The sequence below is a fragment of the Brachyhypopomus gauderio genome, chromosome 12 (assembly GCF_052324685.1).
Source record: "Brachyhypopomus gauderio isolate BG-103 chromosome 12, BGAUD_0.2, whole genome shotgun sequence".
Taxonomy (NCBI): Eukaryota; Metazoa; Chordata; class Actinopteri; order Gymnotiformes; family Hypopomidae; genus Brachyhypopomus; species Brachyhypopomus gauderio.
The window spans coordinates 21190815-21214563 of NC_135222.1; the positions used below are offsets into that span (position 1 = coordinate 21190815).

Below are 23749 nucleotides of genomic sequence, written 5' to 3' on the forward strand. Positions count from 1 at the left end.
TGTGGTTGTACCAGGACACCAGACGTTCGACCTCCGTCCTGTAGGCAGACTTGTCCCTGTCTCAGATGAGTCCCACAAGAATGGTGTCATCTGCAAACTTGATAAGCTTGACAGACAGCTTGTCTTGGAGGAGATCTGGGATGATGGTGTTGAAGGTCGAGCTGAAGTCCACACACAGGTTCCTGGCGTAGGTTCGCAGGTGCAGTCCAGATGCTGCAGGATGAAGTGCAGAGCCACTGGGTTCCACTGCTTTACTGTCCTCACCACGGGTTTAGAGAGTTACTGCCTGTACGCAGAGATCAGGTGGATCATGTCGTGGGCAGAGAGGCGGAGGGCAGCGCGGGGCGCTGTGTGATAAGCCCCGTATATCGTGCCGTAGCAGTGGTCTAATGTCTTCTCCTCTCTGGTGGGACATTTGATGTATTGTTTATATTATTTATATTGTTTATATTAATTAAAGTCCCCAAGCACGATGATGAGCGAGTATGTTTGCTCCATGCACTGAATCTGTGAGCTCCTGCGGAGACTAGAACGGTTTACAGTGAATGAAACGATATGAGAGAGAGAGAGAGAGAGAGAGAGAGAGAGAGAGTAGTGCTTAGCAATCACTGTCACATATGATGAAGCGGTTTATGATTTCATCCAAGTATATGGTATTTACCTCGTCCGTTTCCTAACATGTAAAGCTCAAACCGATATGCATCTTAGCACGAGCTGGACTAATGACTTCCATTCATTAGGTATTCGGCAGGTATTCCTCAGTTTCACCGTCGGCCACTGGGTGGCGACAGCGAGCATGTCGCTCTTCAGAGGAGTTCAGCGCAACATTTTTGCAGTTTTCATCCAACGCGCTCGTACGTCCACGGACCACGGCTGACAGCTGTTGTACTTTTCTCAGTTTTCTCTCCGTAACACAATACGTGAGTACTTGTTTTACACACCTTCAGTCAAAATGTAAGCTTTTTCTTGATATGTTGCATTTAATTGTAGGCCTATTTTAGGAATTAGACGAAGTGTATATTGGACGGAAATAGAACTAACCGAATAGCTTTCAGCGGACAAAAATGGCTTTATTGTGCTTACTGCTTTTATTTTGTATTATTAATTGAGTAATAAACTGTTATGTGCGTTTTGATGTTCACCGCTGATGTGGCGTGTGTTAGACACGCACAGTTCACTCAGTTCACTGAGTACAAGTTGAATTGGAAACAGTCGTCTAACCCTAAAGTAATGCAGGATGAGTTTCATAGCCCAGATCTCCCCGTTCAGTACGTCCTGGTACCGAACCTCGTAGACTGTAATTCATCAGTGATGTGAACCCTGGTGCCGAGGAAACGTGTCAAAGACGCAGAACTTATGTAGGTCAAACCATATCCTCACACTCCTCGTTTAGTGTAGCTGTTTAACATTTCAGTGATTGTTTAATAGTATTTAAAAGCATTGCACTCCAAGGTGTCGTTTGTTTTAATGAAAGTGTTTGGGGTGTGACAGCCAAGCTACATTTGTCCGGTCATTAACTCAGGAGCTCTGTGAACCTTTTGATTCAATCAATAGTTTGGCCTAAACGATTTTGTGTCTATTAGACGTTTCCATCGTTTTCAGTGAATTAATGGGACAAATGCGTCTCTGGGAGGTAATGGTGTGAATAGGCGACCAGTATGTAGGTCAGTCCTGATTCTCTCAGGCGCAGTGAAGCTGATTCACTTACAGCTTCAAGCACGACGATACCTTCACGTATGAAGACACAGATAACACTCGAGTCTTTGCTCTTTCGTTTATTTTATGTTGTCAGTTGTATGACAGTACTGGAAAAGGGGAATTAGGGAACAGTAGGAAACATTAGGGAACATTTAGGGAACATTTCAAGGTAACTTGAGTAGTGCTATCATCCCTCGGTATTAAGGAATCAATAACAAATGCAGAATTCCAGTTTTACTGCATTCCACGGTCATTACTCAGGGACGATGTGTTCAGCACAGCATTTCATAAACATATAAGCAAACAAACAACTTAACTAACATATTTTCCTTTTTTTTATGTAACACTTCATCTGAACATCTGTGCGTCTCCTTTTACCAGTGTTACGCTTCAGGAATGTTTACTGTGACACTTGTGGGGCACCCAGAGCACTGGTGTACTTAAACTCAAAGGCTCGGACTCAGACGTGACTAAGGAGAGCCTGATTACTGCCTTGAACCCTCACAGTGGACGAGGGCCTTGTTGCTGTGTGAAGTAACTTGTGAGGTGAAGTTGTTGGGGTTTGTTCACGCTATGCGGGGGGGGGGGGGGGGGGGGGGGACCCTCTCTTTGCTCGTGTTGACGTCCCGTTGGTTACCGTGAGGAGGAGCGTGGGACTGTTTGCTTTCTTGAGAGGAGCCACTCTGCACCCCATTCTTTGCCCCTGCTGTATGGTTGCCATGGGGACTGTTTTGGCATGCGTGAGGCTGAATTAAGCTGTCTGAAATGGCAGGGGAGTGGATGGGATAGCGTTGCTCTGGTTGGGTGTCTGGGTTGGGTCATACATCGGCCACTCACAGTCCGGTTCAGCAAGCCCACATAAAACAGCCTCCTTCAGACTGGTGGCTGCCTGTTCTCAGGTCCTAGCAGTCTGAGATCCTAGCAGTCTCTTATCTGAGCATTTTGAAGAGCTTTAGTTGTTATCTAGGCCCTTTTTGTGTAATGTGGTCAATTTAAGCCAGACTCTGTCCTCACTGTGTAGAGTTTCTGCTTTTGTCAGCTGAGAAAAGCACCGCTGAAAGCTTCTATTGTTGTACTGGGAAATCAAAGCTGGCCCTGTCTCTCTCTCTCTTTCTCTCTCTCTCCCTCTCTCTCTCTCCCTCTCTCTCTCTCTCTTCTGTGTGTGTATATGTGTGTGAGAAGGGGGGTTGTAAGGAGGAAGAGCCATGTGGTATTAACCTCAGTGCCTGTTGGGTAGACAGGCTGAATAAGTGATAACTTCAGACTGAGAAGTGAACCTCTCTGTTCCTTAGGGCACCTATTACACCTCTGCAAAAGGCCAGACGCACACACACACATCTGAACTAGATTATCATAGTTCACTCACACACACACACACACACACACACACACACACACACACACACACACACACACACACACACACACACACACACACACACACACACACACACACACACACACACACACACACACACATCTGAACTAGATTTTATCATAGTTCATGCTTCCCATGATAGAAGTTGAAGTTGCTTTTTTGCAGTTAATACTGCCTCATGTTGGTACGGCTTAGCAGTGTTTTAATTGTGTTGATGATGCTTAAGTTAAAAATACAATAGCAGAGAAAAAGAACACCAGTAGAGCCCTCTCATCCCAGTCTCATCCCAGTCTCATTCCAGTCTCCCAGTCTCCCAGTTGTGGCCTAATTAATTTTTAGTTTGTGGTGCACAGTTTTGGGTCCTCGTGCCCACAGGTCAGGCAGGCTGCATGTCTGGTGTGACGTCCACTTATGGAGAAGTAGGAACACTCCTCAGAAGAGCTCCTCCTGAAGTGCTCCTCACTGAGCATGTGCTGTAGGGCCCTGAAGAGCTCCTCACTGTGCGACTGAGTGGGTATATGTGTGTGTGTGTGTGTGTGTGTGTGTGTGAGTGAGTATATGTGTATTTACTGTACTGGCAAGCACCTTGGGGTAGAATCAAATTTCATTGTAATTGTAAATTATAATGACAATAAAGGCGATTCTGATTCTGATTTGTGTGAGTGGGTATATCTGTGTATGTGGGTGGGTATATCTGTATGTGTCTGAGTGGATATATCTCTCCTTGTGTGTGTGTGTGTGTGTGTGTGTATATCTGTGTTATCTGTGTGTGTGTGTGTTGGTGGGTATACCTGTATGTGTCTGAGTGTGTGTGTGTGTGTGTGTGTGTGTGTGTGTATGTGTATGTGTATATGTGTGTATATATATATATATATATATATATATATATATATATATATATATATATATATATATATATATATATATATATATATATATATAATCTCTGTGTGTGAGTGGCTATATCTGTGTGTGTGAGTGGCTATATCTGTGTGAGTGTGTGTGTGAGTGTGTGTGTGTGAGTGGGTATATCTGTGTGTGTGTGTGGGGATGGGTATATCTGTGTATGTATGTGTGAGTGGGTATATCTGTATGTGTGTGGGTGGGTATATCTGTGTGTGTATGTGTGAGTGGCTATATCTGTATGTGTGTGGGTGGGTATATCTGTGTGAGTGTGTCTGTGTGAGTGGGTATATCTGTGTGTGAGTAGGTATATCTGTGTGAGTGTGTCTGTGTGAGTGGGTATATCTGTGTGTGAGTAGGTATATCTGTGTGTGAGTAAGTATATCTGTGTGAGTGTGTCTGTGTGAGTGGGTATATCTGTGTGTGAGTAGGTATATCTGTGTGAGTGTGTCTGTGTGAGTGGGTATATCTGTGTGTGAGTAGGTATATCTGTGTGAGTGTGTCTGTGTGAGTGGGTATATCTGTGTGTGAGTAGGTATATCTGTGTGTGAGTAAGTATATCTGTGTGAGTGTGTCTGTGTGAGTGGGTATATCTGTGTGTGAGTAGGTATATCTGTGTGTGAGTAAGTATATCTGTGTGAGTGTGTCTGTGTGAGTGGGTATATCTGTGTGTGAGTAGGTATATCTGTGTGAGTGTGTCTGTGTGAGTGGGTATATCTGTGTGTGAGTAGGTATATCTGTGTGAGTGTGTCTGTGTGAGTGGGTATATCTGTGTGTGAGTAAGTATACCTGTGTGTGGGTGGGTACAGTGAGTCCCCGCTTAACAACGGATCTGGTTAACGACAGACTGGCGGTACGACCAACTTTTTTTTTGAAGTTCGCACGGTGTGCGGAGGGGCAGTGGCAGCACAGTGGATTGTTGTGGAGTGTTGTGTGGGGTGTTGTGTGGGGTGTTGTGTGGAGTGTTGTGTGGGGTGTTGTGTGGGGTGTTGTGTGGAGTGTTGTGTGGGGTGTTGTGTGGAGTGTTGTGTGGGGTGTTGTGTGGGGTGTTGTGTGGGATGTTGTGTGGAGTGTTGTGTGGGGTGTTGTGTGGAGTGTTGTGTATGATAAGCTGAGGCAGTGCAGCCTCCACCATAGCCCATCTCGGCAACGCGATCACTCTTTCTCACGCTGTACGCACGAGAACATTGTTCGTTTTTTTCTATACTGTACTTACGATCAAAGCGTATCTAAATCTAGGGTCACACTTAACAACGAAAACTGCTTTACAACGGACTTTTCAGTCTCTAACCCCGTCGTTAAGCACGGACTCACAGTATATCTGTGTGTGTGTGTGTGAGTGGGTATATCTGTGTGTGTGTGTGTGTGGGTATATCTGTGTGTGTGTGTGTGTGTGTGTGTGTGTGTGTGTGTGTGTGTGTGTGTGTGAGTGGGTATATCTGGGTGTGTGTGTGTGTCTGTGTGTGTGTGTGAGTGGGTATATCTGGGTGTGTGTGTGTGTGTGTGTGTGTGTGTGTGTGTGTGTGTGTGTGGGTGTATGGGTATATCTGGGTGTGTGTGTGTGTGTGGTTATATCTGTGTCTGAGAGTGGCTATATTAGTGTGTGTGAGTGGGTATATCTAGGTGTGTATGAGTGGGTATATCTGTGTGTGAGTGTGAGTGGGTATATCTGTATGTGTGTGGATCTATCTGTGTGTGTGTGGGGGTCTATCTGTGTGTGAGTGGGTATATCTGTTTGGTGCTCCTTAGAATCCTCTCATTCTGTTGAGCACTAGTACATATTGGGTTTGGATATATGTTTGACACATGTTGGATTTTTGTGATCAGATGGAGTGATTAATTCCACTTCACCTTGTCTTTGTATGCAGCATTGTTATATCTACAAAAAATATGGGATGTGACCTTGGTAGAGGACATTTCAGTTAGGAGGCCCCTCCCATCAGCGACACTGGTCACTAACCCTAACCTAAACCCTAAACCTAAACCAAAGCCCTAAACCCTAACGAAGTGTTTGACATGGAACGACCCCATTATTGCACTGTGCTGTTTAATCCTCACTGCGGAGCTTGCAGTGAGCGAAACTTTCAAAGTCTTCACGCGTCTCGTGGCGAATGTTTGATCCTGGCACCAACATCACTGTTCATAAGTTAACAGAGACCATTATGACCTCTGCAGATGCTGCGTTGTCTCTTTGTGTCAGGGACAGTAGAAAACAACTCCTATCATCTTACGCCCAGCGGGAAAACACTGAACGCGCCTGTGTTGCCATTGATCAGTCATGGCTGGTATGGAGCACAGCTGTGTTCTCTGATGAGTGAACACACTTCTGTATGGAACTCTGCAGTGGATTTAATTTTTCTGTGCAGTCAATACTTCCCATCTGCGGGAAGGACAGTGGGCCAGTTAAAGTGTGTCACACAGCACGGTCACCAGCAGCCTTCCAAAGAGGGCAGGCGGCTCTGCATAATAACACGAACACATTTAGCACACACAGAATTTAGGTCAGTGTTTGCCTTTCGCGCAGTGCCAGTGGAAAAGGGAGGGTTCTGAACATCCTCTGGACTTTGTATCGGTTTGCTTCACAGATTATTTGAGCTGTTGGTTGCTGCACTATGGAGAGAACCTCTTGTTCTCAGTGTGTCGGAAGAAGGTCCTGAAAATGTGAATGTTTTAGGTGCGTTTTAGGTGTGTTTGTGACTGTGTTATAGAGTAGAGGGTTGTGAGGGAGGCTCAGTGTACCTGTTGCTTCACACAGTTATTAATGTGTGCTGGGGCACCATGACCTACCTCACACCTTACAGTGTGATCTCCTGGGCTCTGCAGGAGAACGTTCACACCTTCAGCAGACCATGACCTGCTCAGTTGGTTACAGGCTTGTCTACAGCTGTTTCCTCTCGAGGTTTTTCCCGCATGTTCAGTAATCATGACTTGTTGGACACATGTATGGTTGCAGTGAGATATTTTTGTGTATATAGTGTCGTATGTGCGATGTAGGACTAGAGCTATGTGGCACTTTTGATCAATTCGAAAAGCTGAAATCTCTTCAGAACACACACCAATCTACACCATGAAACTGTATAGCCAGTACTAATGATGGAAAATTTATGAAAATCGTGTGTGGTCAAATTCGAAGGACACCAATAATCATTTTAGGGTTTTCATTAAATCATAGCTTATCAAATGTTTGCCAGTATTTGCATACTAGGGTGAATACTAAGTGATGTATGTGTAATGATTTGATATTGCAATGACAGTATTGTAATCATACCACATCATATGGTAATAACATTTGAAATAATAATAAATGATTGAACCGTTGCCTTACAGATTGACGCTGTATTATGGAATACCCTGGTTTTCTCCCATGTGGCATGGAGGCATGGTATCCCTCACTGCTCTGTGTTAATCTTACAGTAACAGTATGGGCGTTTTAGATCAAGACAGGCCCGGCTTCACCTTGAATCCGCCTTTGTTAACCTTTGCATCCTGTGACGAGTCTCACAGAGCCAAATCCCTAGAGATGTCATTGATGCCCCTGGATCTAACTGCAGTAATAATGTGTCTTTTATGACCCTGTCCAGTGCACAATGCTCGTATATGTGATACGCCGAGTTTTGATTGACCGTTTTCTCTCTCTGCGTTTTTGTCTCCTTTAGCGCCAACAAAATGGGGAAAGGCTGCATTACAGCCACCAAGTACTTCCTGTTTCTCTTCAACCTCCTCTTCTTCGTAAGTGTCTCCGTCTCGCTGAGAATCGGTCGTCTGGTTCTCACTCTGCTGACCGTAGACAGTAATGTGGGAAGCGCTGTAACTCAACAACACGCTCACGTTAAGCCCGATATATATATTTTTTACGTAAATAAATTAATGATTTCAAATTGATGAATTTGAATGACTTGAACAGCATTAAAACATGGGCTCTCGTCCAGCACGGAGGCTTTCCCGAGCTCTCACGTGCTCTCACGTGCTCTCACATGCTCTCCATCACTCTCTCTCTCTCTCTCTCTCTCTCTCTTTCTGTGTATCCCTCTTTCAAAAGACCTTCTCATAATTACAGTGCACATCAGGTGTTCAGCCTGGTAGTGTTCAGTCTTTGAGGCTATGATCCACTCTGCCATCTCTCTCACACCTGGCCCTCCTGCAAGCTCACACCTTCTCCACCACAAACCATGACCTTCTGGGTGCTGGAGGTGTGTCAGACCCCGCACGTAGCTACACCGTAGCTCAGGCAGTTCTGAAGATGAGTGCAGCTCTTTTAAAGCCAGATCGCATAGCAGCACTGTCCGGCAATCAGCACTGCTGAGCTCTGCGTGTGTTGTGTTGTGCTCTGAGCACATGTCTGACTGAGCTCAGTTCAGTTCTGTACTGGCCTGTACCCTCATGCCGTGGTTGAACTGGTGCTGGGGTGCGGGGCAGTCGGTAGATGGGGGCGTGGCTGCCAGGACGTGGGGGCGTGGCTGCCAGGGTTTAAGCCAGACCTATGACAGGGACAGCGGCTGGGAAGTGGGATTAGGGGAAACCATGGTGTTCTGGAAACCAGAACAGAGGCCACTTCCGCTGTAACCCCCCCCCCGGCACCATGGTCCAATCAGTCCCAGATGTTGGTGCTGTGCAGAGAGAGGGCCTGGAACCCTGCGGTTAGTGTCCAGACAACAGCACACAGCCCTGCTCCCAGGAGGCTAGGATTAGTGCCTGTAGCACAAACTGGTAGGAGCACACACACTCACACACACACCATGTGAACATACACACATGCAGACAGGCATGGCTGCTGGACACGCAGTGACATTTTGACATGCAGTGTCTTCATATGTGCACACGTTCGCTCGAATAAGCACGCACACAGTTCCGGGTTCGCTCCCTATCAAGAGGTTTGGAGCGAACAAGTTGCAGCTTGTAAATTTAAATGTGGGGCCCCTCTCTCCACTCACTGTGTGATTCATTTCTCTCTTTCTCCCCACGCCTCTTCTCTCTCTCTCTCTATATATCTTTTTTCTATCTTTATTTCTCTGCAGATTTTTGGAGCCTTGATAATGGGTTTCGGACTCTGGATACTCCTGGACAATCAAAATTTCTTTGCAGTCTTGCGTAAGTTACTGCCTGGATTCTCAGTGTAACTAACGTGGCCCCCTGCTCAAACGAGAACTTCCAGTAACAGAAGTGGATGAGCTCCAGACAGACAGCATCACCGTCCTAATGACCTCAGTGTAGTTTGTATTGCTGTTCTAATACACTCTACATCAGCGTTTCATTCCCTTTAGCCTTTTTTGTTCTCATAAACGAGGAGAGGAAGTCGGGAGCTTCTCCTTTACGGCTCGTTAGCACACACCGCCCGTTAAGCGTGTTATCTCCAAGCAAAGTGTGTGTGCGCTGTGAGACGGCGGCGTTGTGAGACGATGGCGTTGTGAGTCGGTGGCGTTGTGAGTCGGTGGCGTTGTGAGACGGTGGCGCCGTGAGACGGTGGCGCCGTGAGACGGTGGCGGTGCTGTGAGACGGAGGCGCCGTGAGACGGAGGTGCCGTGAGACGGTGGCGCCGTGAGACGGAGGCGCCGTGAGACGGAGGCGCCGTGAGACGGTGGCGCCGTGAGACGGTGGTGTTGTGAGACGGTGCCCCCGTGAGACGGTGCCCCCGTGAGACGGTGGTGTTGTGAGACAGTGGTGCTGTGAGACGATGCCCCCGTGAGACGGTGGTGTTGTGAGACGGTGCCCCCGTGAGACGGTGCCCCCGTGAGACGGTGGCGCCGTGAGACGGTGGCGCTGTGAGACGGTGCCCCCGTGAGACGGTGGTGTTGTGAGACGGTGCCCCCGTGAGACGGTGGTGTTGTGAGACAGTGGTGCTGTGAGACGATGCCCCCGTGAGACGGTGGTGTTGTGAGACGGTGCCCCCGTGAGACGGTGGTGTTGTGAGACAGTGGTGCTGTGAGACGATGCCCCCGTGAGACGGTGGTGCTACTTCACCGCTTCATGTGTCTCTGCTTTGCTTTTTTGTTTGATGACTGCTGCTGTTTCCCCCTTTCTCAGCGTCACGTGGTGTTGTGTGTTGGACAGAGTCCCACAGACGGCCTCTGAGTTTCTCATCACTGACTCCCCCACTCTACGTGCTCTCTTACTCTGTCTCTGACACACACACACACACACACACACACACACACACACACACACACACACACACACACACACATATCTGTTTTCCATCCCAGAGGCTGTTGCAGGGAACTGTGGGTCACTGGGTCTGTGTCTTCCAGACGCAGCTGAGAAGGCGGGCATTGGCTAGCGTTGGCTAGCGTTGGCTGGCGTTGGCTGGTGTTGGCTTGTTGGCACCCCCCATCAGCCCGGGTGGGGCGGGTTGGGGGGTGACGTAGCAGGTCTAAGGCAGCCTGCAGGTGCTGCAGACGCTCCACACTGAGCTCATTTAGCCTCTGGGTCATTAGCATGCAACACGTCGGTCCTCAGAGCGGCCACTGAACAGCGCTAGTCATCGGTGAGAACAAATTAACACTGGTGGGCAAGTTTATCTGGAGAGGGAAAGAATAGAGCTCTCTCTCTCGTTCTTTCTCTCCCCATCTCTGGCTCACACACACGCACACACACACACACACACACACACACACACACACACACACACTCTATCTTGAAGTGGCCACAGTGAGAATGCTCAACTTCTTGGCGTGGCTAAAGGCAGTTGGCACAAGTTTACTTTGTTGATGCTATGAATACAGGCGCCGTGAACAATCCATTAGATTCATCCATTTGGCATGGCTGTGTCCTTGAAAAGGGGTTAACGGAGATCATCTCAGGGCCTGAGGAGTGTTTAGTGTAGAGGGCGTAGTCCTCCAGACTGTGTGTTTGGAGTGAGTGGGGGTGGAGGGAGTTTTATATGTTCCAGTTGGGAATGCCACTGATGGAGGCACACAGCTCCACCCGATGGCACGAGGGTCCGGCGGTGTGTGCGTCCACCACTGCTGTGAAAAAGAGCACGCTAAGAAAGGAGTCTTCACAGCGCCTTTTTGTTCCTAATCCGGCCAGCGGTAGCCCTTCAGTCTGCTGTTCCTGGGGTGTTTCTACGCTTCCGCTCTGCAGACAGTCCGGCCGTATGGGCTATCGGCAGCGTCTGTAGGCACGGAGAGTGTGCACCACGTTCTCCTCCTCACCTTGCTGGTGTCCTTTGGAGATGTTCTCATTAAGGGATGTGGGTTTTATACTCCAGTACGGCTCTCTTTGAGATTGACATGACATCTTGGTGGTTAGCTTAGAAATGACTATATTGCCCATAAAAACCCACTCATAACGGTGTTTTATTTGACTATTATGTTTGGAACTGTACGATAGTAAAACACTGTCAAAATATTTACAAATATTTACAAAAATATTTACAAAAATTTACAAAATATGTCATTATATGGCAGTGTCAAGTGGTTTTAATTAGGGGTGTATTCAACTAAGGACATTCATAGTCGAATCTGATTCGTCAGCTTTTCCCTTTAGTCGACTAATAGTCGAATCGGGTTTATTTTTATTTTTTATTTAGAGCATCTTAAACGGGATCCCGTTCTCATTCAGGACTTTTTTCCTCTTCAAAGTAAAAACCTAAAACACTCAGATAAATGAATACATACGGTAGGTTGGCTTTATTCAGCTTTTATTTATTCACTTACTTATTTTTTATGAAACGTTAGAGCAGTGGTTCCCAAAGTGGGGGGCGCGCCCCCTAGGTGGGGCGCGGAGCTATTGCAGGGGGGGCGCGGAGCGTGAAAGTAAAACGTGCACATGTGTCAATATTAGGGATGCACCGATTCCGATATTAATATCTGAAAAAATTCTAGATCGGGTATCGGGGACAATGTGACCGATCCATAAAAACAGATCTATTCAGGCAAATTCTATGCTTGTATTGCTTGCCTTTCGGAGTTAGTTCAACCTTAATACTCGCGCTGGTGGTATTCCACTTATTTGCTGGTTGACCAAAATAAACCTGGGCTACAGCAATACTTCACTGTTCATACATGAACTGGTGAGTTGTCCAAAGCTCATTTAATGCGTTACTTACAGAAATAAAATAAAGAGCAGTGGTCTGACTCGGTCTACGGCAGAAAGCTAAAAAAAACAATATTCCATACGCGCGCTCCACTCGCTCCCTTAAAGACACAGTAGCCTACACATATTTCTGGCCGTTACATGCTTTGTGCTCTGCGTGATGTCTGCGCTTGCAAACTAGCCGCATATGTATTGCTGTTTCTCTTATTTCATCTCCTTATTTATTTTAAATTATATTTAGAATTCTTGAACCATTTAAAAGGTTTCTTACAGTTTATTTTTTTCATGTTTAACCAAAGTTGTGAACCTATTGTTTTTGTAAGTTTTCAACACATCCCTAGTCAGGATGGGGGGGGGGGGGGGAGGGGGGGGTGTGGGGGGGGGGGGCGCAAAAATATTCTCATCTACTAAAGGGGGGCATGGCAGAAAAAGTTTGGGAACCACTGCGTTAGAGAACATTAACCGTCAGTGCGCATTGCGCATATCGAACTGACACTAAAATGTCAAAAATATTTAAAATAAAATATGCCTGCCTGAAAATATAAAAACATTGACACACAACAGCAAAAAATATAAGGAAAGGTTCAAGTAACGGGGTTTAAAAGCAAACAACAAAAAATGTTTATAGGCTACTTGCCAAGACGCACCGCGACGAGACGAGATGACACGACCGAAACGACAAACCGCTGAACTATTTTTTTTTTCGCCTTACATGGTATGCCATGTTGGTTGTTGTCGTGCGAAATGAAAGACGTTGATGACATAACTTGCACTTTACTTTGTTTGATTCATCTTTATGTTTTTCAAACTTTTGAAGTTTTTTAGTAGCCATTAATCTCGGTAGATGCTGCGTATTCTGTGGCGTGTTCAGCTCCTCTCGTTTGGATTGTGCAACAGCAGCGTGTGATTTATTAATGTGTAGTAAGTAAGATGCCTTTTGTTAATGCGCAAACATCATTTTAAAATATTTATTAACAGAAATTAGGATGATTTTATTTGACAAAAGGCTATGTATAACGAAAACAAAGACATTTCATGTAACAACTAATGCTTAGCTGCATCCTTGGGCACCACCATGCAGTTAGAATGGTACATTCGACTATGACGTTCATAGTCGACTAGGGGGTATAGTCGACTATAGTCGAATCAGCGACTATTGCAGGTCACCCCTAGTTTTAATATATCTTCCTAAGAGTGACGCTTCCACCTGTCCTCCCACACAGGACAGAGAGGACTGAGACACTGAGACAGCACTGAGATACAAGATGACCAACACATGCTCATATTAGTGAAGCTTGGACTCTTGTTTGCTTGGACTCTGTTTTCAGAGACCGTTGTGGAGCAGAAGCCCCCAAAGAGAGATTCATGCACAATGCCAGCAGCTTAATGATGGAATGTGCTGATCAACAGAGACTGTGTTGCACGAGGCTTTCGTGACGGCATCAGCAGGTCTGATGCAGCCGTAACTTCTCTCGGCTCTCGGTGTGCTGTCATCCCGGGGGACGAGAGACCAGAGGCACCTTGGACTGGTACCACTGATTACATCAGGTCGAATGACATGCTATTGTGTCACTAGGGCCACTGTGCTCTCTGCCTTTGTTCGGGGGCAGAGCCTGCTGTGATGTGGCTCTGCCGATCTGCTGTGTTGTCGGCGGGTGTGTGTGTGTGTGTGTGTGTGTGCCTGGTCTGTCTGGCACACTACGGAGGTCTGTGGGGGTCAAGCCTGCTCTGGAGAACGTTCCGCTCAAACCGCAGAACATGGATCTGCCCCGGGCCGGGGTCTACCCCACACACCTCATCTTCACCCCCCACCTAACCACCACATGAAAACAGATGCCAAGCCCATCTTAACTACACGTCCCTCCAGACACACCTTAAGCCTAGACTAAGACTTTGGCAGCAGACAGATCGGCAATGGTAAAATCCGCCAGAGAGGTTGATTTAGTGCACAACGCTGCGTCCGGGAAAACAGGCCACGGAGTGAAGACCGCTGCTCCAACCCGTCCAAACCGAGTGTTCTGAGTAGTCCGTGAGCTCATGAGCAGGATCTAGCCAGACACGATCACTGGCATCGCCCTCCGTACAGTGAATGGCTTTAACTGTAGTGGTTGTAATAAGATCATCTGGTTCCACTGATGCATCAATTTGGGATAAGTTATTTCTTATTTCTGGTATTAAAAGAAACAAAGTAAAGGAAAATATTTGACAGAAGAAAAAAACTGCTGGACAACTGCTGTTGGAAAAAAGTCACTGAACTCTCTGGAGTATCTGCCCATAATAACCTGAGAAGGCTTTTTTTCTTCCAAAGCAAATCTGTTCTCCAGTCAGTCTCTCCTAGCACGCCGTCTGATGTGTATTAACATTTTTGCAGAAGTGTGCTTGTGCAGAAACATGCTTGTGTAGCCGTTTCACGTTGCGTGAGTTTGAAATTGACTCGGAGTGTGTTTGATTTGTAGAGGACTCCTCCATGGCACTGAAGGTGAGCTCCTACATCCTGATCGGAGTGGGCGGTTTCTCCATGCTCATGGGCTTCCTGGGCTGCCTGGGCACCATTTATGAGATCCGCTGCCTGCTTGGCATGGTAATGCACACACACACACACACACACACACACACACACACACACACACACACACACACACACACACACACACACACACTTACACAGAGATATACAAGAGTTCAATCAATGTCACATATCGCTCACTGAAACGAAAGACCCCAGTCAACAGAAATGCCTCATGTATCATCACTTCTATAACTATACCATCACTGCCAGAGAGGAGTGTCTGTTTCAGGGCTCGTATGCAGATGTCTGTGTAGTAGAGGTGTTCTTCTGCGGCAGATGCTGAGTGGTGGTCTAACGAGCTGGTCTAACGAGCTGGTCTAACGAGCTGTGTGTGCTCCACAGTATTTCACCTGCCTGCTCATCATCCTCATTGCTGAAGTGGCCGCTGTTGTCCTGATCTATTTACAGAGGGACCTGGTGAGTGATGACACTGTTCAGTCACCTGTGTGTGTGTGTGTGTGTGTGTGTGGCCTCACAGTAGTGGAACCTTCAGCATGACACACACTGACTTGTTTAGGTTTCTGGAACAATGCAAAAAAACAAAACAAACCTTTATGTCTACATATATCTTAGAACGTAAAAGCACACTGCCCCCTATTGCATGTGCAGTGCATTACACTGGCACTCGTTACTGGGAAGTTGTGGAGTTTTTTGCAAGAACCTTGAGAAAGGTGTGTGATTGATGTTACTTTCAAAAATAGTTCAGTGAAGGCTCAGGAAAAACCAGAGCATCACACACACACACACACACACACACACACACACACACACACACACACACACACAGATCTGGGTTAGTGGTGCTGTCTGCCAACTCTCGTCTCCCCTAGGAACAGTAGAACAGCATCTGAGCAACATATGCAGAGAAGCAGGAATTCAACCCGGAGACATAATACCCATGATTTGTTTAGCTGTTAACTTTCAAGCCCTTCCACTGCTAAGTTTGCTTCACGGGGAATGTGTTTATACTGGGTCTTCTCAACTGTAGTCCTGCAGTGGGCCGTTGTATACTGTTAAACTGTCTAAAACACTGGGTTATTGCTCTGAACTGGTTCCAGTCACATCTGACCAGATGTTAGTACTATGGTGCACAGGGTGAGTGCAGCGTTTACAACTGCACTCACCAGGATAGTGCACAGTGCACTGTACACCCCACAGTGCACTATCCTGTGGTGAGTGCAGTTGTAAACACTGTGCATTATCCTGTGGTGAGTGAATTTGTAAATGCTGTGCACTATCCTGGTGAGTGCAGTTGTAAATACTGTGCACTATTCTGAGTCAGTGCAGTTGTAAACGCTGTGCACTATCCTGTGGTGTCCCCCTGGGCTCAATTTTGGGACCAGCACTCTTTAATCTCAAAATACATCTGCTGGCCAGAGTCTCCAGAAAACATACTTTGTATCTTCAATAAGACGTTACATTATATATGATTTTACCAGGCCAGAGGACATCATGTCTTTTTTTTTCATCATTGGACATGGTCATGAGTACACTGATCCTAGTCTATCAGGATTCCCTTTTTAATTAAGACACAACAGCATCAAAAATTTAACTAGACTATAACCTTGCTAGAACAGCATTCTAATGGTGTAACATAGTCAAGGTCCGACAAGCAGATGGGTCAACAAAGTGAAACACTTCTCATGAACCAAATGAGGAAAACAACTCCGATTTAATTCAGAACTCAGAACTTGAATTCAGATCCTGTTCAGCACAGGTGACCTTGATTCAGCGGAAAAGAGCAGAACGTTGAAAGCACAGCAGGGTGTGTGTGTGTGTGTGTGTGTGTGCGTGTGTGTGTATGTCACCTGTGTGTGTGTGTGTGTGTGTGTGTGTGTGTGTGTCACCTGTGTGTGTGTGTGTGTGTGTGTGTGTGTGTGTGTGTGTGTATGTCACCTGTGTGTGTGTGTGTGTGTGTGTATGTCACCTGTGTGTGTGTGTGTGTGTGTGTGTGTGTATGTGTATGTCACCTGTGTGTGTGTGTGTGTGTGTGTGTGTGTGTGTGTGTGTGTGTGTGTATGTCACCTGTGTGTGTGTGTGTGTGTGTGTGTGTGTGTGTATGTCACCTGTGTGTGAGTGTGTGTGTGTGTGTGTGTGTGTGTGTGTGTGTGTATGTCACCTGTGTGTGTGTGTGTGTGTGTGTGTGTGTGTGTCACCTGTGTGTGTGTGTGTGTGTGTGTGTGTGTGTGTGTGTGTGTGTGTGTGGCGTGAGGCTGACATGATGCAGGCCACGTACCGTAACGTCTGTGAGCTCATTCGTTTTTTTTCTGTCTTTCAGCTGAGGGAAGAGACAAACAACATTGTGACCAAATTTGTGACAAGTTACCGAGGCCAGAACAGGACCACAGAACTGCTCTGGGACTACATCCAGAGCACCGTGAGTGTGGGACACATGCACCTCAGACTGGCCCTGGATCAGTGTAGACCTCAGAAATGACCAGATGTTCGCTGCATGCATCACCATGACCAACACAGTGTTGTTATGTGACGCTATACCCCTGGAATGTTGAAACACTTGATGTGGATGGAAATGTGATATGAGAGAGAGAGAAAGAGAGAGAGAGAGAGAGAGAGAAAGAGAGAGAGAGAGATCTGGTTTCAGTGGCCAACATACTATGAAGTAGAAGAACATTCTTGAGATGCAGATAAAGCATCATGTAATTATCAGCGGAGAAAAAATGGCAAAAATTCAGAGGCAGAAGTGTCTGCCTCTGACACTTCATTATAATCATTATAATGCAACATCAAGTGACATAAGGAGCTTATTACAGTGAAACTGACTAAGTTCCAGCCCTTGAATCATAATCATTCATCTGGTCATGATTCACTGAATCATTAAACATTTAGCTCAACTGGTTACTGTGTCATCACACCTAGTTAAGGGCAGAACAGAAGATCTGACCAGTCCCGGCCTTGAGGAGCAAGTGTAGAGGGTTGAGGAATCACCTCCACACCACGACTCGTTCATCACCTTCACACCACGACTCGTTCATCACCTCCACACCACGACACGTTCATCACCTCCACACCACGACACGTTCATCACCTCCACACCACGACACGTTCATCACCTCCACACCACGACTCATTCATCACCTCCACACCAAGACTCTTTCATCACCTCCACACCACGACTCATTCATTACCTCCACACCACGACTCATTCATCTCCTCCACACCACGACACATTAATCACTTCCACACCACGACTCATTAATCACGTCCACACCACGACTCATTCATCACCTCCACACCACGACTCATTCATCACCTCCACACCACGACACATTAATCACTTCCACACCGCGACTCATTAATCACCTCCACACCACGACTCATTAATCACCTCCACACCACGACTCGTTCATCACCTCCACACCACGACACATTCATCACCTCCACACCACGACTCGTTCATCACCTCCACACCACGACTCGTTCATCACCTCCACACCACGACTCGTTCATCACCTCCACACCACGACTCGTTCATCACCTCCACACCACGACACGTTCATCACCTCCACACCACGACACATTCATCACCTCCACACCACGACACGTTCATCACCTCCACACCACGACTCATTCATCACCTCCACACCACGACTCGTTCATCACCTCCACACCACGACTCGTTCATCACCTCCACACCACGACTCGTTCATCACCTCCACACCACGACTCATTCATCACCTCCACACCACGACACGTTCATCACCTCCACACCACGACACGTTCATCACCTCCACACCACGACTCGTTCATCACCTCCACACCACGACTCGTTCATCACCTCCACACCACGACTCGTTCATCACCTTCACACCACGACTCGTTCATCACCTCCACACCACAACACGTTCATCACCTCCACACCACGACTCATTCATCACCTCCACACCACGACTCATTCATCACCTCCACACCACGACACGTTCATCACCTCCACACCACGACTCGTTCATCACCTCCACACCACGACTCGTTCATCACCTCCACACCACGACTCGTTCATCACCTTCACACCACGACACGTTCATCACCTCCACACCACGACACGTTCATCACCTCCACACCACGACTCGTTCATCACCTCCACACCACGACTCGTTCATCACCTCCACACCACGACTCGTTCATCACCTTCACACCACGACTCGTTCATCACCTCCACACCACAACACGTTCATCACCTCCACACCACGACTCATTCATCACCTCCACACCACAACACGTTCATCACCTTCACACCACAACACGTTCATCACCTTCACACCACGACTCGTTCATCGCCTCCACACTACGACACGTTCATCACCTCCACACCACGACACATTCATCACCTCCACACCACGACACATTCATCACCTCCACACAACGACTCGTTCATCACCTCCACACCACGACTCGTTCATCACCTCCACACCACGACTCGTTCATCACCTCCACACCACGACATGTTCATCACCTCCACACCACGACACGTTCATCACCTCCACACCACGACACGTTCATCACCTCCACACCACGACACGTTCATCACCTCCACACCACGACACGTTCATCACCTCCACACCACGACACGTTCATCACCTCCACACCACGACTCGTTCATCACCTCCACACCACGACTCGTTCATCACCTCCACACCACGACATGTTCATCACCTCCACACCACGACACGTTCATCACCTCCACACCACGACACGTTCATCACCTCCACACCACGACACGTTCATCACCTCCACACCACGACACGTTCATCACCTCCACACCACGACTCGTTCATCACCTCCACACCACGACTCGTTCATCACCTCCACACCACGACACATTCATCACCTCCACACCACGACACATTCATCACCTCCACACCACGACACGTTCATCACCTCCACACCACGACTCATTCCCTGCTGTCCCTGCTGTGTCACAGATGCAGTGCTGTGGATGGAACGGCCACGCTGACTGGATTGACAACCAGGTGGTCATGAACAGCTCCCAGAAGCTCTACCCCTGCTCCTGCCACAACGCCTCCATCACTGAAGCCAACGGCACAGACAGTGGCTTCTGTGAGACCCAGTCTTTTGACTGGCCCATCTTCGTCACGGTACGTTTGACCTAGTCCTGGGTTTGGCCTAGTCCTAAACGATGCTGTTAATAAGAAACAGTTACTAAACATATGAACTGTTGTGGTTCCATCCCTGATATAACACATCTTATTTGAATAACCCAATATGAAATGAGTTGAATCAGGCCTTAGAAACCAAACTGCACTGAAAGGAAGGTCACTACAGCAGGCCACTACGACTCCACCTGTTTATACTCAAATTCTGAATGAATCTGGAACCACCGTAAAGTTTACCCAAGATTTCAGTACTGCTGGGAAAGAGCAGTTGTTTCCCTGGGAAGTTCCTGTGATTCTTGTGATTTTTGCAGCAAGTACTGTGTCGTGCTTTTATTGAGGAGATGTTTGTGAATGACAAGTAGATGGGATATTCTTTTCCCCAACAGGGCTGCGTGCACAGTGTGGAGAGCTGGCTCTTCACCAACTATGGACTCATTCTAGGAATCTGCCTCGGGGTGGCGGTTATTGAGGTATTTCTCTCATGTCATTCTCTCCAGCTGCCCACACCCACACGCACTACCTGCCTCCGTGGTTTCACTGCCAGTTCTTGCTGTGTGAAATGTGTTGTAGTGATGTTCAGTGTTGAGGACTGGAAAACTGCAGTATACACCAGCCAGATCTCCAGCCTTAGATGAGTCCTCTGATTAATGACTGCTCTCAGATCAGTACTCTGACTAATGACTGCTCTCAGATCAGTACTCTGACTAATGGCTGTTCTCAGATCAGTACTCTCACTACTGACTATTCTCAGATCAGTACTCTGACTAATGGCTGTTCTCAGATCAGTACTCTCACTATTGACTATTCTCAGATCAGTACTCTGACTAATGGCTGTTCTCAGATCAGTACTCTCACTATTGACTATTCTCATATCAGTACTCTGACTAATGGCTGTTCTCAGATCAGTACTCTCACTATTGACTATTCTCAGATCAGTACTCTGACTAATGGCTGTTCTCAGATCAGTACTCTTGACTAATGACTGCTCTTCCTACAGCTTCTTGGCATGATCCTGTCATTGGGCCTATGTAAGAGTGTACACCAAGAAGACTACACCAAAGTGCCAAAGTACTGAAGACACACACACACACACACACACACACACACACACACACACACACACACACACACACACGCACGCTCATGCACTCTCATGCACATAAAATACTGAGACTCCTTATGGTGTATTTGTTCACTCAGAAAATTAAATACCACGTGAAATGTGGCCAAAAACAAACAAAGCTTTATTCTGGATTGGAATTGTACCGTTGGTGCCGCTGTTTTTGATGGCATTGAGGTTGACACTGGTGTCCCTAAAACGTACAGTAACCCCGTGGAGAATTCCAGTGAACTTGCAAAGGTTTCTGCTTTCTTAAAATGGCATTTTAGCATCCCAACATTGGGTGGAATGTGTACTTTCCTGTTTCGAGTGTTGAGTGCAGCTTGCAGTGAGGTCTGCTGACTGGTCTTGATTCTGCAAGCAGTCATGAATGTGATGCTGACCATACAAGGCCATTCGGACCAAGCCGAGGGCTGATCTAGGACCTGTGGCCTCCGAGCCGGCCCTGTGCACACCGCCGGGCTGAGGGACGCACCCGTCTACACAGCTCAGACTGCCACACGCTCACAGCTAACAGCATCCATTACACCAGTGGTTCCCAAACTTTTTCTGCCATGCCCCCCTTTAGTAGATGAGAATATTTTTGCGCCCCCCCCCCACACCCCCCCCCTCCCCCCCCCCCATCCTGACTAGGGATGTGTTGAAAACTTACAAAAACAATAGGTTCACAACTTTGGTTAAACATGAAAAAAATAAACTGTAAGAAACCTTTTAAATGGTTCAAGAATTCTAAATATAATTTAAAATAAATAAGGAGATGAAATAAGAGAAACAGCAATACATATGCGGCTAGTTTGCAAGCGCAGACATCACGCAGAGCACAAAGCATGTAACGGCCAGAAATATGTGTAGGCTACTGTGTCTTTAAGGGAGCGAGTGGAGCGCGCGTATGGAATATTGTTTTTTTTAGCTTTCTGCCGTAGACCGAGTCAGACCACTGCTCTTTATTTTATTTCTGTAAGTAACGCATTAAATGAGCTTTGGACAACTCACCAGTTCATGTATGAACAGTGAAGTATTGCTGTAGCCCAGGTTTATTTTGGTCAACCAGCAAATAAGTGGAATACCACCAGCGCGAGTATTAAGGTTGAACTAACTCCGAAAGGCAAGCAATACAAGCATAGAATTTGCCTGAATAGATCTGTTTTTATGGATCGGTCACATTGTCCCCGATACCCGATCTAGAATTTTTTCAGATATTAATATCGGAATCGGTGCATCCCTAATATTGACACATGTGCACGTTTTACTTTCACGCTCCGCGCCCCCCCTGCAATAGCTCCGCGCCCCACCTAGGGGGCGCGCCCCCCACTTTGGGAACCACTGCATTACACCATGCTCCTGCATATTATGATTTGTACATCAGTGTTGTTTGCAGTTGTGCTGTTTTGTTTTATTGGTTTGTACATATGTTTATCAAAGTGTTAATTAGCATGTCAGTTTTTAAGGTTTTTTAAGGTTTTATTGTACATACTGCACATTTTTTAATTTTTTAAGACTCTTCGGTTTGGGGCTTTGGATATTATCTTTTAAAGGATCAATTGTAGAATTCATTGATGATGAGACCCAAATTCTCTTATATAGTTGTCCAAAGCTTCCTGAAACCCTGATTTTTATACCACTGTATTGCTTTGATCGTAATCGCTCTGCTTTTTAAGACACTGCCACCGAACTGCTCACGTCTGACTTCCCCTGACTCTTATGTTTTAAGAAAGCAGATTCCTCAAACTTGATGTCATCTCATTATGTGTCTGGACCACTCACACTGTACATGAGATGCCCTACAGCTGTGGTTTTTAAATAAACACACTCAAAAGTTGTGGTAAAATCTTTCACATTGTTATTCTAATTCTCTTGTGTATATGACAACGATAAATGGACCCCACACTGTGGGACCCTCACTATGTCTAATTTCTAAGGGAAAGAAGGGAAAAGACATTGGAAAGTAAATAATTTTGATTACGATCATGAAAAGAATTCTTACTTTCAAACATGTCTATGTTTGAAACGTTTTGTATGCTTGGAGTAGCCTACCTTCTTGACCAAGTGTGAAACAATTTTATGAAACAGTCTGACTGTTAAGCTAGATGTACCTCTGTTCTTTCTGTTACAAATAAAGTGAACTCACCCAGTTTATGGATCAATGCGTTTCATTTAATTTGTTGCACCTACTTGCTTGTATTTCCCATAGACGCACACTAGATGGCAGTACTGGATTTTCCGAAATTGGATTTAAAGACATTGGTCATTAAAGATATGTAACGTCACTGATGATATTGAGCAAAGTGCAAAAATATTATAATATACAGCTCAATTTCACAGATATTTTTTTTTATTATTGTTAAAGCAATTTTGGAGTGTATTAATATAAATTTTTGCCTTAACTTCAGATTCTTGATCCTAACCAATGGATCAAAGTGTTAATCCTAGCCAATGATAAATCACAGATGCAATACACCTTTTGATTCCTGGGTATTTCCCAAAGATCTTGGGATCCAGTGTGGCTTCTTCACTGTTTACATGTATCTATGAGGCCTCCATACCCTACAGTCCCAGCAGGCCCGTCGGTGGCCTTCATGTCCAGCCTGTGTGCTTCACCACATCCTGTTTTTAGACACGCGTGACTTTCTACACGCGTGGCTCCTCCACCGTGCTGCCATACTGTGAACCGAGGGCCGCAATATACTTTCTGATTTCAAAACGCTTCAAAGACTCATGCAAGAGACTTCACTTTGGGGCTTATGATTCCACATCTAACATTCAAATAGGTTGATTCTAATTTTAGATGCACATTTACTCAGGAGGAGAACAATTTTTATCGCAGTTTAAATGGAAAAAAATATAAGAATGGGATTGCTATGATCTAAATACATAGTGTTTTGTGCTCAGAAAGCCATTATACCAGAGCAACAGTC

The 23749-nt window shown here is 46.4% G+C and overlaps 1 protein-coding gene across 1 annotated transcript; it reads left to right on the forward strand.

Annotated features, from left to right (window-relative positions):
* Nucleotides 1-783: 783 nt before the first annotated feature.
* Nucleotides 784-22966, forward strand: cd82a (CD82 molecule a). The gene is made up of 9 exons (XM_077023825.1): nucleotides 784-920; nucleotides 7636-7708; nucleotides 8995-9067; nucleotides 14470-14594; nucleotides 14925-14999; nucleotides 16861-16959; nucleotides 19523-19696; nucleotides 20101-20184; nucleotides 20712-22966. The coding sequence occupies exons 2-9, from the start codon at nucleotides 7646-7648 to the stop codon at nucleotides 20787-20789; spliced, it is 771 nt and encodes a 256-aa protein (XP_076879940.1). The 5' UTR covers nucleotides 784-920; nucleotides 7636-7645; the 3' UTR covers nucleotides 20790-22966.
* Nucleotides 22967-23749: the final 783 nt, after the last annotated feature.